This window comes from Alosa pseudoharengus, unplaced genomic scaffold, assembly GCF_046254945.1.
Source record: "Alosa pseudoharengus isolate Yale_2024_CS ecotype anadromous, Long Island Sound unplaced genomic scaffold, YU_APseudo_1.1 YU_APseudo_1.1_scf_16, whole genome shotgun sequence".
Classification (NCBI taxonomy): domain Eukaryota; kingdom Metazoa; phylum Chordata; class Actinopteri; order Clupeiformes; family Clupeidae; genus Alosa; species Alosa pseudoharengus.
In genome coordinates this window covers 15,152,856-15,167,855 of record NW_027468630.1, presented here as the reverse complement: position 1 = coordinate 15,167,855, position 15,000 = coordinate 15,152,856, and the positions used below count along the sequence as shown (strand labels likewise).

General features: G+C 47.7%; 1 protein-coding gene across 3 annotated transcripts in view; it reads left to right on the top strand.

The window, feature by feature from the left end:
* rapgef2b (Rap guanine nucleotide exchange factor 2b) overlaps positions 1-15,000 on the top strand; it is a 113,567-nt gene that overhangs the window by 86,944 nt on the left and 11,623 nt on the right. For 2 of the 3 annotated variants that reach the window (XM_076287195.1, XM_076287193.1), the window contains exons 11-23: positions 99-251; positions 1,068-1,232; positions 1,749-1,856; positions 2,062-2,265; positions 2,764-2,872; positions 4,359-4,635; positions 5,554-5,711; positions 8,993-9,233; positions 9,609-10,031; positions 10,682-10,893; positions 11,749-11,872; positions 12,684-12,707; positions 13,714-13,937. In XM_076287195.1, the coding sequence (XP_076143310.1) occupies positions 99-251; positions 1,068-1,232; positions 1,749-1,856; positions 2,062-2,265; positions 2,764-2,872; positions 4,359-4,635; positions 5,554-5,711; positions 8,993-9,233; positions 9,609-10,031; positions 10,682-10,893; positions 11,749-11,872; positions 12,684-12,707; positions 13,714-13,937 (2,422 nt within the window). The remainder of the gene's footprint in view (positions 1-98; positions 252-1,067; positions 1,233-1,748; positions 1,857-2,061; positions 2,266-2,763; positions 2,873-4,358; positions 4,636-5,553; positions 5,712-8,992; positions 9,234-9,608; positions 10,032-10,681; positions 10,894-11,748; positions 11,873-12,683; positions 12,708-13,713; positions 13,938-15,000) is intronic. The other variant, XM_076287194.1, reaches the window with a different exon arrangement.

The window sequence follows — 15,000 nt, the reverse complement described above, 5'->3', positions numbered from 1 at the left end:
ACAAACACACACACACACACAAACACAGATGCATACATACACACACAAACACAGGTGCATACACATGTATGTGATGAAGTGCTCTTTTTGCCCCCCAGTTTGTGTGCATAGCCCAGCAGGACTATTGCTGCATCCTGAACCAGGTGGAGAAGAACATGCAGAAGGTAGAGGAGGAGGGGGAGATCGTCATGGTGAAGGAGCACCGCGAGCTGGACAGAACTGGAACCAGGAAGGGACACATTGTCATCAAGGTGCGCCACACCTGACACGTAAACACACCTGAACCAGAAGGATCACAGAGAACACTGCAGCAGACGTATCAAACAGAAACACTGGACACATATAGATACCCAGTAGTGATCCTTCCTCAGTAGTGACCAGTTCTCATTGGAGATCAGAGTAATCTGTCCTCAGTAGTGATCAGTCCTCAGTAGTGATCAGTCCTCAGTAGGAATCAGTAATCAGTCCTCAGTAGTGATCAGTCAGTCCTTAGTAGTGATCAGTCAGTCCTCAGTAGGGATCAGTCCTCAGTAGGGATAGGTGATCAGTCCTCAGTAGTGATCAGTCCTCAGTAGTGACCGGTCCTCAGTAGTGATCAGTCCTCAGTAGGGATTAGTGATCAGTCCTCAGTAGGGATCAGTCCTCAGTAGGGATAGGTGATCAGTCCTCAGTAGTGATCAGTCCTCAGTAGTGACCGGTCCTCAGTAGTGATCAGTCCTCAGTAGGGATTAGTGATCAGTCCTCAGTAGGGATCAGTGATCAGTCCTCAGTAGTGATCAGTCCTCAGTAGGGAGCAGTCCCCAGTAGGAATCAGTGATCAGTCCTCAGTAGTGATCAGTCAGTCCTCAGTAGTGATCAGTCCTCAGTAGGGATCAGTGATCAGTCCTCAGTAGTGACCAGTCCTCAGTAGGGATCAGTCCTCAGTAGTGATCAGTCTGGTCAATACTGGCCACAGCTCATCTTTAATGTCAATATCCCACTTGCTCAGGCAGAGTTTCTGAAATGACAACTGACACCTGGAATGTGTCTCAGATGGTGAGATCTCACTTCTGTCTCACCTGTCTCAGGGCACGACGGAGCGCTTGACCATGCACCTGGTGGAGGAGCACTCGGTGGTGGACCCCACCTACATTGAGGACTTCCTGCTGACATACCGCACCTTCCTGTCCAGCCCCATGGTGGTGGGCGAGAAGCTCCTGGAGTGGTTCCACGACCCAAGCCTCAGGGATAAGGTGAGCGTCCAGCCCCCTGTTCCCATCTCACCTGCTCCTGTGGACACCTGTTGCTTCTGAACTTCCACCTCAGTGCAGGGGTCATGGGGTCATGGGGTCATGGGTTCATGCGGTCATCACGTGGAGCTGCAGGTGTGCTGGGCCATCAGGAGATCAGTCTGGGGCATTAAAGGATGACCAGAAGCCGCAGGGCAGAAGGCAGAACCCGATTTATCTACTTACTGGCCCTGCTGCTGCCCCCACGTCCAGAATCCAGATCAGAGGTTCCTACTGCTGCCCCCACGTTCTAGAATCTGAATCAGAATCCGGATCAGAGGTTCCTACTGCTGCCCCCACATTCTAGAATCTGAATCCAAATCAGAGGTTCCTGCCATGCTCTAGAATCTGAATTAGAATCCAAATAGAATCCAAATCAGAGGCCCCTGCTGTGTTTGATGCATGTATATCAAGGAAATGTGTCTCACCAGTTGCCTAATGCTCTCTCTCTCCCCCCTCTCTGTGTGTGTGTGTGTGCAGGTTACACGGGTAGTGTTGCTGTGGGTGAACAATCATTTCAATGACTTTGAGGGTGACCCTGCCATGACCCACTTTCTGGAAGAGTTTGAGAACAATCTAGAAAGAGAGGTTTGCCATCTTACTCATCACTATGTTTGTCCTTTAATGCCATCTTACTCATCACTATGTTATGTTTGTCCATATGTCTTTCATCTGTAATGCTCTTCACCTCTGCGGTCGTCCATATGGCCAGAGAAGGAGTTGTTTGTTTGTTTGTTTGTTTGTTTGTTTTTGGCGTCTGATGACTGACCCCTCTGCTCCCTGTCTGGAACAGAAAATGTGCGGGCACTTACGACTGTTAAACATCGCCTGCGCAGCCAAAGCCAAGCTGCGGGTGGTGACGCTGACCAAGGCGTCACGGGACACGCCGCTAGCCTTCACACTGCTGGGCGGCGCGGAGAAGGGCGTCCGCATCTTCATCGACAGCGTCGAGCCCGGCAGCAAGGCCGCAGAGGCTGGCCTCAAGAGAGGAGACCAGGTGACCACTCAGAGCTGCTGGTAATGCAGCTGCAGTAGGGTGTGTGTGTGTGTGTGTGTGTGTTTGTGAGTGTGTGTGTTTGAGCGTGCGCGCATGCACGTACGTACTTGTGGAGATCAGTCATAGCTAAGCATCAGTGGCCTTCAGTGAGCGTGTAGCGGATGGAGCTCCAGTGCTCGTGTGTGTGTGTGTGCGTGTGTGTGTGTGTGTAACTAGTGAGGGTGTAGCGGATGGAGCTCCAGTGCTCGTGTGTGTGTGTGTGTGTGTAACTAGATTCCACTTCTCTTGTCTAAAAAGGAAGTTCACTCACGGTTCATCCGTGAGTTACTTCCTCACATGAAACCCAATCAGAATGGACTCTTTCTGCATTCACACACCCTCACACAGTCAACTAGAGAACAGGAAATGACAAGGGGAGTGTGTGTGTTAGTTGGGGGGGTTCATCATTTCTAATTTCCATGGTTACTGACGTCTCTCTCTCCATCTCTCCTGGGTCAGATTCTGGAGGTAAACGGACAGAACTTTGAGAATGTCCAACTGTCCAAAGCCAATGAGATCCTACGGAACAACACTCACCTGTCTATTACTGTGAAAACCAACCTGCTGGGTGAGCTCTGGGAATGTGTGTGTGTGTGTGTTACATAGGGAATGTGTGTTATGTGGTGTAATGTGTGTGTTGTGTTCAGGGGCGGAGCTAATGCTTCACTATAGGGGGTGCGACGATCTTTAGTGGGCCCCTATACTGTCGGTGTTTATTCCAACATCATGTTTTTATTTAGCCCACTTCATATTGTGCTTATTAGAGGCTGAGGCATTTTGTTTATGTCCTGATGACCTAGTCTACCGTTTAGTTTATGCATCGGTGCAGCTGTGCGTATTATCAGGCAACTCAATGAGAGAGAATTTCCCGTGTGTGTTCACACAAAGTTAGCCCACCATAACTTCCCAACTGCTTCACAACTGTGCAGTATCCCATTAACTGCTCGACAATAGGCTATTTACAGTTTTCTTTAAAATTTGTAAACACATTGTCAAAATCAACTTTAATGTTGTTTGAGCAGGAGAGGGAATAATAGCCTACGCACGCAGCAATTACAAAAGTTGTGGGCTAGGCTACTTGCTTTCTTTTACTATGGTTGCCAGTTATCAACACACAATGTTAAGCTAATTCACTAACTCAAGACTTCAAGGCTATCATGGATATAAAACGTTTTTTGGAAACAATGAAAGGGTGGAGGTAGCAAAGGATGGAGGCAGCAAAACTAGAGGAGTTATTTCAGATGAACAAGGTAGGCAAATGCTTTTCAAAACATTACCATTATAATATTTACTGATGTTAAAGCGCGAACGCTGTTTAAAGCCATACAAAACGGTAAACTAGAACAAAACTAAAGGTAACTTTACCCTTAGGGTCGTATAAAGTTGTCCAAATGAATAGGTCGTTATTAGGCGTTATTGTTGTATATTGCATTTTGTACTAGGCTACTTTTTAGGTGGCCAATGCATGAACGAAACCGGGAAATGGACAAATATTAAGCCTTTCAATGTTTTGTTGCGCGCGGAGGGGTAGATGCACTGAACATTCATTCCTGCTGGCGTGCCTGATAGTGACTGCTGTTGTCGCGGCAAGCTTAGGCCTATGCTCCTGCCTCTAAATAGGCACAAGACTAGACCTACACTGTAATAAATGCAGCCTGTAGCATAGGCTACTTCGGCAAACCCAGACCGGTTGTGGCATCAGTTGCGGGCTATTTAATTTGCAGCATGACAGACGAACTCCCATTGTGAGCGCACTCTACGGACCAGCGGCATCTTTAGTAGGCCTAACATTTTAGTACAAATAAGCATCGGTAAATATAACAATTAATCAAGATAGATTTGGCCAAAAGTGGGCCCCCTTTGCGGTCGTGGGCCCGGAGCGACCGCCCCCCCCTGCCCCCCCCGCTCCCTCCGCTTATGGTTGTGTTAGATTGGGAATGTGTGTGTGTTGTGTTAGTTTGGGAATATGTGTGTTGTGTTAGATTAACTTTTTCTGTGTTATTTTCCTAACTGACGTTGTTTTTGTTGTTTATTGTTTGTTGTTTGTCCTTCAGTGTTCAAAGAGCTGCTGGCTCGACCGGACCAGGACCACGAGCACGACCCTGAGGACGAGCTGGACCGCAAGAACGGCGCCCCGCACATCCCCAAGATCGGCGACATGAAGAAGGCGAGCCGCTACTCGATCCCGGACCTGGCGGTGGACGTGGAGCAGGCCATGGGGCTGGAGAAGGCCAGCAAGAAGGCCAAGGCCAACACTGTGGGCGGCCGCAACAAGCTCAAGAAGATCTTCGACAAGACGCTCACCAGCATCCTGCCCCCCAAGCCCTACAAGTGAGTCCAGTCCTGTTTTATACAGTCTACGGTCCAGACCTGTTTTATACAGTCTATGGTCCAGACCTCTGTTGTAGTCTGCTGTAGTCTGTTGTAGTCTCCTGTAGTCTGCTGTAGTCTCCTGGAGTCTGCTCCATACTCTGGGTCCAGTCTGCTGTAGTCTAGTCTCCTGTAGTCTGCTGTAGTCTGCTGTAATCTGTTATAGTCTGCTGTAGTCTATTGTAATTTCCTGTAGTCTGCTGTAGTCTATTGTAATCTCCTGTAGTCTCCTGTAATCTGCTGTAGTCTCCTGTAGTCTGCTGTAGTCTCCTGTAGTCTGTTGTAATCTGCTGTAGTCTCCTGTAATCTGCTGTAGTCTCCTGTAGTCTGTTGTAATCTGCTGTAGTCTCTTGTAATCTGCTGTAGTCTCCTGTAGTCTGATGTAATCTGCTGTAGTCTCCTGTAATCTGTTGTAGTCTCCTGTAGTCTATTGTAGTCTCCTGTAGTCTGCTGTAGTCTTCTGTAGTCTGTTTTAATCTGCTGTGATCTGCTGTAGTCTCCTGTAATCTATTGTAGTCTCCTGTAGTCTGCTCCATACTCTGGGTCCAGTCTGCTGTAGTCTGGTGTCATGTAATCTTGTCCAGTCTCATGTACCCTGACTGACCGCAGTCTGTAGGTTTTCTGAAATATCTGTCTGAAAGAAACCTGCATTGAATGTGTTGTATGCCAGTAATGGTTCTGTCTGACAATGTATTGAGCATAGATCATATAGAAACTAACTTGTTTTAAAGCCGATATCTTATGAAACTAACTTGTTTTAAAGCGATATCTAATGAAACTAACTTGTTTTAAAGCACTATCTGATGTTTCTGTGTGGTGTGCAGTGATGTGTGTGTGTGTGTGTATGTGTGATATCTAACGTTTCTGTGTGGTGTGCAGTGATGTGGGCGTGGGTCAATCTCAGGATGACAGCATCGTGGGGCTGAAGCAGTCCAAGCAGATTCCTCCTGCGCTGCCCGTCAGTGGGAACCTCTCGTCCAGCAACCCCGACCTGCTGCAGTCCCACCACCGCATCCTCGACTTCAACAACCAGCCAGGTAGGGGCGCTCTCTCTCACACACTAGAGTGCGGTTCGGGCCGCAAATTTCTGTCCGAACCCGGCCCGCGTCCGACAGAGTTGCATCCAAACCCGACAGGCATTTTCATTTTTATGTCCGAACCCGACCTGAGCCCGACGCAGATGATGCCTCAGCTCAGTTATTCCCATGCTAGTGATTAATAAACGTTCACGTTTGTGTCTTTAGCCCATTTAACGGAACAAACAACAAATGGAATTCTTGTCTACATAATCAGATGAGCGTGCACGCACGCAGGTCACACACAGCGCACATTAACAAGAGGCCCAAGCAAGTAGAATTCTAGTCTTACCATTGACGAAAAGTCTTGAAATGATCTGCAACAGTCTTTGAAACTACAGTTTGTCTGTCACTGATCCATATGCAGCATCTACGTTAATTGGGGCAACTCGAGGAAGTCTGCATCCAGTTGAACGAGACGACCTTATAGCCTACCGGTAGCCTATGTCTTTACCACAGTATGCAACGCAAATATGACTACCTTCACATAGTAGGCCTAGACTTAATTCGCTTCGTTTTCTTTGGTCTTAAAATCTCCTGATGGGCTAAAACCTTTTTTTTTAACGTCACCCAAGACGTGCTGCCTGAAATGCACATGCGTTGTCACGGCTACATAAACAAATACATACAGTTGGCAGAGAATGTCTAATAAGGGGAGAACTGCCACTCTCGGAAAACTTCCGGTTTCTGAACTGGTTGCAGTTCCTTCTGTGGTTCCACATGAGGGCGCTCGTCCACGAGTGCAGAATGCATGGAGGTCTATGGAGCTGTACCCCTCAAAATCCACTTTTCTCTGGATATAATTTTTTTCCAAGTAATTTGAATATTGTTTTCGAAAGGGGAGGCAAAGAAAATACACTTGGTTGAGTATTATATTTTTTAAAGTCACTTAATTGTTCTAAAAAGCCTTCCAAACGTGTCAATGACGTCATTCATTAGCACAATGCTAGCGTGTTATGGGCAACAACGACCCAACCTGTAAGAAATCAAAAGGACATAAGTACTCGTTCATTCAACTTTTGACCTATAACCCATGTTGAAGTTATACAAACTACAATCAAATCTGAGATTTGTCAACGACAATCAGGTGAAAGAGGCAAATTTAGCCGTCTAGCTCCATTGACTCCCATTCATTCTGCACTCATGGCGATCGCCCCCAGTGGAAATCTAGTGGAACTGCAACCAAAATTCGGTACAATGGGACTTAATACGGAGTGGCAAGGCTCTCCGTAGACGGGCTCTGCAGTTGGTTAAGACGTTCGGAAAGGTTACCGCCCCCCCATGAGGGGGAAAGCATGCTAACATCACACAATGGAAGTCAATGGGCGAACTCACTAGCATTTAGACTTTATACATTCGTTTTACATTCAGGTGGAGTTCTGCTTGTTTCGGAACACAATAATTTAAAGGAATTGTGTTTACTTAACTGCCCAGTGTATGCTAACAACCTAATTCACCTTCGATTGCCCAATGTTGACGACAAATTTCTCTGGAAGCTATATTCGATGGTAGCATCATTAGGTTGCTAACTGGCTAACTTTATATCGTCAGTGTAACATAACCAACTGGTACACATTACTTGTTAAAACTATTCCCACAGACATTGTAGGGAATGTGCATTCATGTGAGAATAAATTAAGATGTGGTATGTGGTGTTACGGCAAAAGGCTTAGCTTGCTAAACCGAGCTACACAGTCCGGCCATTGAAAGCAGTTCTACAATGAGTACACTTGAGACAGTTCTGGCCGTTTAACTGGAATTAGCAAAATGAGGGAACTTAATGTTACCCTTAACCTCGTTGACACATAGATAACTCTCAGTTCAAACGTCTTTGTGCCGTTTATTGATGTTTGCTAAAAGATTTAATATTTTTATAGGTGTTTTCTGTACTCAAGCCGGTGCACCTCCATTAGATTACATGCAATTGAAACTAATATTTTCCCCCTTGTGGGCGTTTTAGCCACGGTAACCACGGCAACTGGGGTCGGTAACGACGATTATGACTAGATGCTGACTGTATGTATCTTGCACACAGGAAGAAAGCTGTTGGGTCTTTTTTACATTTTATTTTACTCTAACAAAACAAACGTTTGCATCATGTAAAGCAGACCTGTTGGTTACCCAACATAATAATCTATTTTAAATGTAAAGCTTCCAAAGCATATCGCCCCCATGTGTCCGAACCCGACCCGTAGCCACACTCCATCTCACACACACAGCAAGAGAGACTCGGGATTTAGGGTCAGTGATAGGGCAGACACACACACACACACACACACACACATAGATATGTATACACATTCACATACATTCACATGATTCTAAACAGAACCACAATAGCACAGTACCATTAGCCTGTTAACATAATGCTAAACAGAACCACTGTAGCACATTAGCCTTCTAACATAATGCTAAACAGAACCACTATAACACAGTTTCATTAGCCTGCTAACACAATGCTAAACAGAAGCACTATAACACAGAATCATTATTAGCCTGCTAACATGATGCTAAACAGAAGCACTATAACACGGTATCATTAGCCTGCTAACACGATGCTAAACAGAAGCAGGCCCATGATTACGTGCTCACATTCTCTCTCATCACCACCATTACAGAGGCTGCTGCAGCAAGTGAGTACCCCCCCCCACACACACACACACACACACCTGGTGTTGGCTGTCGTGGGTCTGATTAAGGGATGGGGAATCTGGCCTGGACCTCAACACATGATTTATTCTGAATGGTGATGGTGTGTCTCATAAATACGAACACCTGTGATTTACATAGATGTATCCACAGATCAAATGAGAGCTTGAGATTTGTGCGAGTACAAAAAGTCATTACGGCTTTTCCTGCTCATAATCACAGTGGATTACAATGATTTTTAAATAATCTGATATTTCCAATTATTTTGCCAGTGCAGTAAATTTTTCCGTAATTCAGACATAAATTAAAACAAACAAATCAAAGAAATTATCTCTGTGTCAGTTGAGATTTGCAGGTTTCTACAGTTTGAATTGTGAGGTCTTAAACTCTGTGTGTACTGTATGTGTGTGTGTTGTGTGTCTGTGTGGCATGATGAGGTCTTAAACTCTGTGTTAAAGGAACACATTACATCAGCTGCAAGTCTGTAACCTGTTTTTACCCAGATGAGGTGGTCGATGTCTCTCTTCTGAAGCTTGCCCATTCGCTAAATGTGTGTGTGTGTGTGTGTGTGTGTGTGTGTGTGTGTGGTGCAGACATGTCGGACCAGGTGCTGCGTGTGTTTAAGGCGGACCAGCAGAGTCGCTACATCATGATCAGCAAGGACACGACGGCTAAGGAGGTGGTGGCTCAGGCCATCCGGGAGTTCGCGCTCACCGCCGCCGCAGAAGCCTATTCGCTGTGCGAGGTGTCCGTCACCCCCGAGGGCGTGATCAAGCAGAGGCGCCTCCCAGAGCAGCTCTCCAAACTGGCCGACAGGATCCAGCTCAGTGGCAGGTCAGACACACACACACACACACACACACACACACACACACACACACACATAAATACTATACACATACAAACACACAGACACACACGACCACAAAAATACATACACATGTACATGCATACAGGAAAGGACCCTCACACTCAGTAACGTGGAGACGGAGACGTTGTGTGTGTGTGTGTGTGTGTGTGTGTGTGTGTGTGTGTGTGTGTGTGTGTGTGTGTGTGTGTGCGCGCGCAGGCCTGTGTGTGTGGGTACTAAACTCAGAGTAACATTGAGACTGAGATGCTGTCTGTGTGTGTGTGTGTAGGTACTACCTGAAGAGTAACATGGAGACTGATATGCTGTGTGTGTGTGTGTGTGTGTGTGTGTGTGTGTAGGTACTACCTGAAGAGCAACATGGAGACGGAGACGCTGTGCTCGGACGAGGACGCCCAGGAGCTGCTGCGTGAGGGTCAGATCGGTCTGCTGCAGCTCAGCACGGTGGAGGTGGCCACTCAGCTGTCCATGCGCGCGTTCCAGCTCTTCTGCGCCATCGAGCCCACCGAGTACATCGACGACCTCTTCAAGCTCCGCCGGCCCGGCCTGCCAGCCGCCGCCGCTACCACGGCAACCGCCGAGCCGCCCGTGTCCAGCCTGAAGCGCTTCGAGGAGGCCATCAACCGCGAGACCTTCTGGGTGACGTCCGAGGTGGTGCGGGAGCCCAACCAGCTGAAGAGGATGAAGATCGTCAAGCACTTCATCAAGATCGCCCTGCACTGTCGCGAGTGCAAGAACTTCAACTCCATGTTCGCCATCATCAGGTGAGTCGGACCAGCACACACACACACACGCACAGCACAAGTCTCAAGACTAAACTCCAGCTTAAGTCTCAAAACTAAACTCCAAGCTAAATTGTAGCAAACTCTAATCTGAACTACCCAGCTCCAATCTGAACTACCCAGCTCCTACCCAGCTCCAATCTGAACTACCCAGCTCCAATCTTAACTACCCTGCTCCAATCTGAACTACCCAGCATCTGAACTACCCAGCTCCAATCTGAACTACCCAGCTCCAATCTGAACTACCCAGCCCCAATCTTAACTACCCAGCTCCAATCTGAACTACCCAGCTCCAGTCCAGTGAACTCTATCTCTCTGTCTGTCTCTATCTCCAACTCTGTCAGACTCAAATCTAAACAATGAAACTACCAAACTCAAATTAATTAAACTCTATCCAGCTCCATGTAATTTATATCCTACTGTAATTGAACTCATTAGCCTGAACTATGTTCTCATAAGTACTTGTGTTCGATGCTGAATGACCAACATGCAGTAGTAACGATAATGTGCTTCTGTAGTTTTGTCATTAGGTCTTGTTTTGCATCCTCAGTGATGACTGAGGGGGCTGTGGGGGCTATATGAATCTAACAGGTTGTCTTTTGACTGTGTGTGTGTGTGTGTGTGTGTGTCAGTGGGTTGAACCTGGCGCCCGTCTCACGGCTGAGGGGGACGTGGGAGAAGCTGCCCAGTAAGTACGAGAAGCTGTTCAGCGACCTGCAGGACCTGTTCGACCCGTCCAGAAACATGGCCAAGTACCGCAACGTACTCAACAACCAGAACCTGCAGCCGCCAATCATCCCCCTCTTCCCCGTCATCAAAAAGGACCTCACCTTCCTGCACGAGGGTACGTACACACACGCGCGCGCGCGCGCACACACACACACACACACACACACACACACAGAAACACTCTCTCACACACACACACACGCACACAAACACACACACACGCACACAGAAACACTCTCTCTCACACACACACAAAACACTCTCTCACACACACACAGATATCGGAACTCCCCCTATTACCGTCGGTCCCGTATTTCCACCGTCTTGCGTGTCAATTAGGCTAATATCCATTTCTATACAAACCAAGACAGCGGACTCCTGAAGAGACGCAACCACCCACACCATAGGTGTATCTAAATTAGCTATGTACCAAAAATGACATTTTACCGTGACTCAAAGAGCTGTAAACAGTGTTGTAAGGCTGCGTGTACACAACCGCTTGGAACCAGTGGAATTTTAATTTCACGACGAGAATTCTCGGTCTAACCGTCCATGTGCCGTTGAAACGGTGTAAATAGGCAACCCATCAGGCCAGCACTATAACTCTGAGCGTGGTAAACAAAATCGGATATTCCAGGCAGTAAATGCTCCCGTTAAGAACCAAACCAGATTTTGTTCAAATCTACACACCTATGGCTACTGAAAAATGTAAGGTTAATTTAGCAAATGTTATTTTGAAGTGTTAAATAACATCGTTGTTTTAGAATTTCTGAACAAAAGTGGTGATAATTGGGGGTGTTGCGATAGATAGATAGATAGATAGATACTTTATTGATCCCCAAGGGGAAATTCAAGAAACACAGAAACACACACACACACACACACACACACACACACACACACAGACACACAGACTCACGCACATAGATAGGTGTCTCTGATGATAGGTGGGTTTTGTCGCCCCCTGCAGGTAACGACTCTAAGGTGGACGGCCTTGTGAACTTTGAGAAGCTACGGATGATCGCCAAGGAGATCCGTCACGTTGGACGCATGGCCGCCGTCAACATGGACCCTGCACTCATGTTCCGCACCAGGTACGTGTTCCGCCCCAACCCAAACCACTCATGTTCCGCACCAGGTACGCGTTCCACCCCAACCCAAACCACTCATGTTCCGCACCAGGTACGTGTTCCGCTCCAACCCAAACCACTCATGTTCCACACCAGGTACGTGTTCCGACCCATATTCCGCACCAGGTACCTCAGACGGTTCTCCCACATCTGGGCAGAATGGCTCACACACCACTGTCTCAATAGTTCACTCACTGCGGAGCGCTACAGGAATGACTCACAAATCACCCTGGGAATGATTCGCTGGGCAGTGTGTGTGTGTGTGTGTGTTTGTGTGTGTCTGTCTGTATAAGAGGGAGATTACTTCTTTCAGGTCCCACTATACTGTGCAGGCTAGCTTTCAGTGTTGCCATGACAAAGTATGTATGTGTGTGTGTGTGATATGATCACATCTCTTCTTGCATCTGCAGTCTCTTGATTTCCTCTCTACTTGACTAGTGGAATCCTACTGTCTCTCTGTCTGTCGATGTGTGTGTACTAGTTGTGTGTGTGTGTGTGTCTGGTGTGTGTGTAGTGTAGTGTAGTGTGTGTGTGTGTGTGTGTGTGTGTGTGTGTGTGTGTGTGTGGTATCTGTTGACTCCATGTTGTGTTCCAGAATGTTCCTCTTCTGTGTTGGGCCTCTGGGTTCTCTTTGGTGCTCTTCCCATCTAAGCTTGTCTCTCGTTTTCTTTCTCTCGTTCTCTCTCTCTCTCTCTCTCTCTCTCTCTCTCTCCTTCTGTCCGTCCACCCCCCACCCCCCCACGCTTTACCGTCTGTGCCCCCCACCCCCCCACAGGAAGAAGAAGTGGCGCAGTCTAGGGTAAGTGCGTGACCTTTGACCTGCGTGGTTCTCGCTCTCTCGCCTGCTCGTCCCTCATCCCTCCTTCACCTCCTTCTCTTTCTCTCCTCCTTTTGTTTTTCTCTGATCCCTCGCTTTTGCTCCGCCATGTTTGAGTTGATTTGGCACCGCCATCACTTTTGCTATTATTAAAGGACCCGAAACACACACTCACACACAAACACACGCACGCACACACACACACACACAAACACAGACACACGCACATACGCACACACACACACACATACACACAGTCATTTAATCCCATTAGCAAAAGTGATAGCCGTAACATTTCCCCCTCGGCTTCCTCTCCACTCACCATACTGGCATGCTTGTGTTTGTTTGTTTGTTGTTTGTGGTTTTGTTTGTTTGCTCATGACTTATTTATTTCTGTATTTAATGCTGAATTTGCAGAGGTTTGCAGTTGCAGTGTGTTCTGACCTGAGCTGATGAATCAGTAGATGTTGCTCACACACACACACACACACACAGAGGCAGACCCCCCATAGAGACTGCAGTCTGACAAATTAGTGGCTTTTGATATAAAGTTGCGCAACATCTGCAAGGACCCTGAACCTGCCCCTGTGCCACCACGCCCTCTCACCTGATTAGCGTATGGAGTGCATGGAATGCTCTAGAAGTGTGAGGAGTGTGTGTGGCCGAGAGGACGCACCCCCCCCCCCCCACCCACCCCACAGTTACCTCCATCAACAACGCTCAGCTTTTACAGGACAACACTCACACTCCACTCTCTTCTGTGTGTGTGTGTGTGTGTGTGTGTGTGTGTGTGTGTGTGTGTCTACTGTTGCGCCTTTATACTTGTGTGTGTGTGTGTGTGTGTGTCTCTCTGTCCTGCTGTATGTACGTCTCTGTATGTGCACGTGTGTGTGTGTGTGTATGTGCGTGTGTGTGTGTGTGTATGTGCACGTGTGTGTGTATGTGTGTGTATGTGCACGTGTGTGTGTGTGTGTGTGTGTGTGTGTAGATCGTTAAGTCAGGGCAGTGCCAACGCGGCGGTCCTGGACGTGACGCAGACGGGCGGGCACAAGAAGCGTGTGCGCCGGAGCTCCTTCCTCAACGCCAAGAAGCTGTACGAGGACGCGCAGATGGCCCGCAAGGTCAAGCAGTACCTGTCCAACCTCACGCTGGACACCAACGAGGAGAACCTGCAGACGCTCTCGCTGCAGTGCGAACCCAGCGTCAACACACGTGAGTACAGTCAACGCACACACACACACATACATACACACATACATACACACACACACACACACACACATATTTATATACATACACACACACACAGACCTGCAGACACTGTCGCTGCAGTGCGAACTCAGCGTCAACACGTGAGTAGAGTCAAAGCACACACACACACACACACACACACACACACACACACACACACACATATGTATATACATACACACACACGCTCTCGCTACAGTGCGAACCCAGCGTCAACACACGTGAGTAGGGTCAACGCACACACACACACATATGTATATACACACACACACGCTCTCACTACAGTGGGAACCCAGCGTCAACACACGTGAGTAGAGTTAACGCACACACACGCTCTTGCTACAGTGCGAAACCCAGCGTCAACACACGCGAGTAGAGTCAACGCACACACACACACCTGCAGACGCTCTCACTACAGTGCGAACCCAGCGTCAGCACACGTGAGTAGAGTCAACGCACACACACACACACACACACACACACACACACCTACTGACGCTCTCACTACAGTGCGAACCCAGCGTCAACACACATGAGTAGAGTCAACGCGCACACACACACACACACACACACCTACTGACGCTCTCACTACAGTGCGAACCCAGCGTCAACACACATGAGTAGAGTCAACGCGCACACACACACAAACACACACCTGCAGATGCTCTCGTTACAGTGCGAATCCAGCGTCAACACACGTGAGTAGAGTCAACGCAGACACACACACACACACACACACATACATATGTATATACATACACACTCACACACACACATGTACACACACACACACACATATGTATATACATACACGCACACACACACACACACACATATATATATATATATACATACACAAACACTCGCACACACACACACACACACACATGTATATACATACATACACACACACACGCACGTTACAGTGCGAACCCAGCGTCAACACACCTGAGTAGAGTCAACGCAGACACACACACACACATATATGTATATACATACACACACAAGTGCACGCACACACACA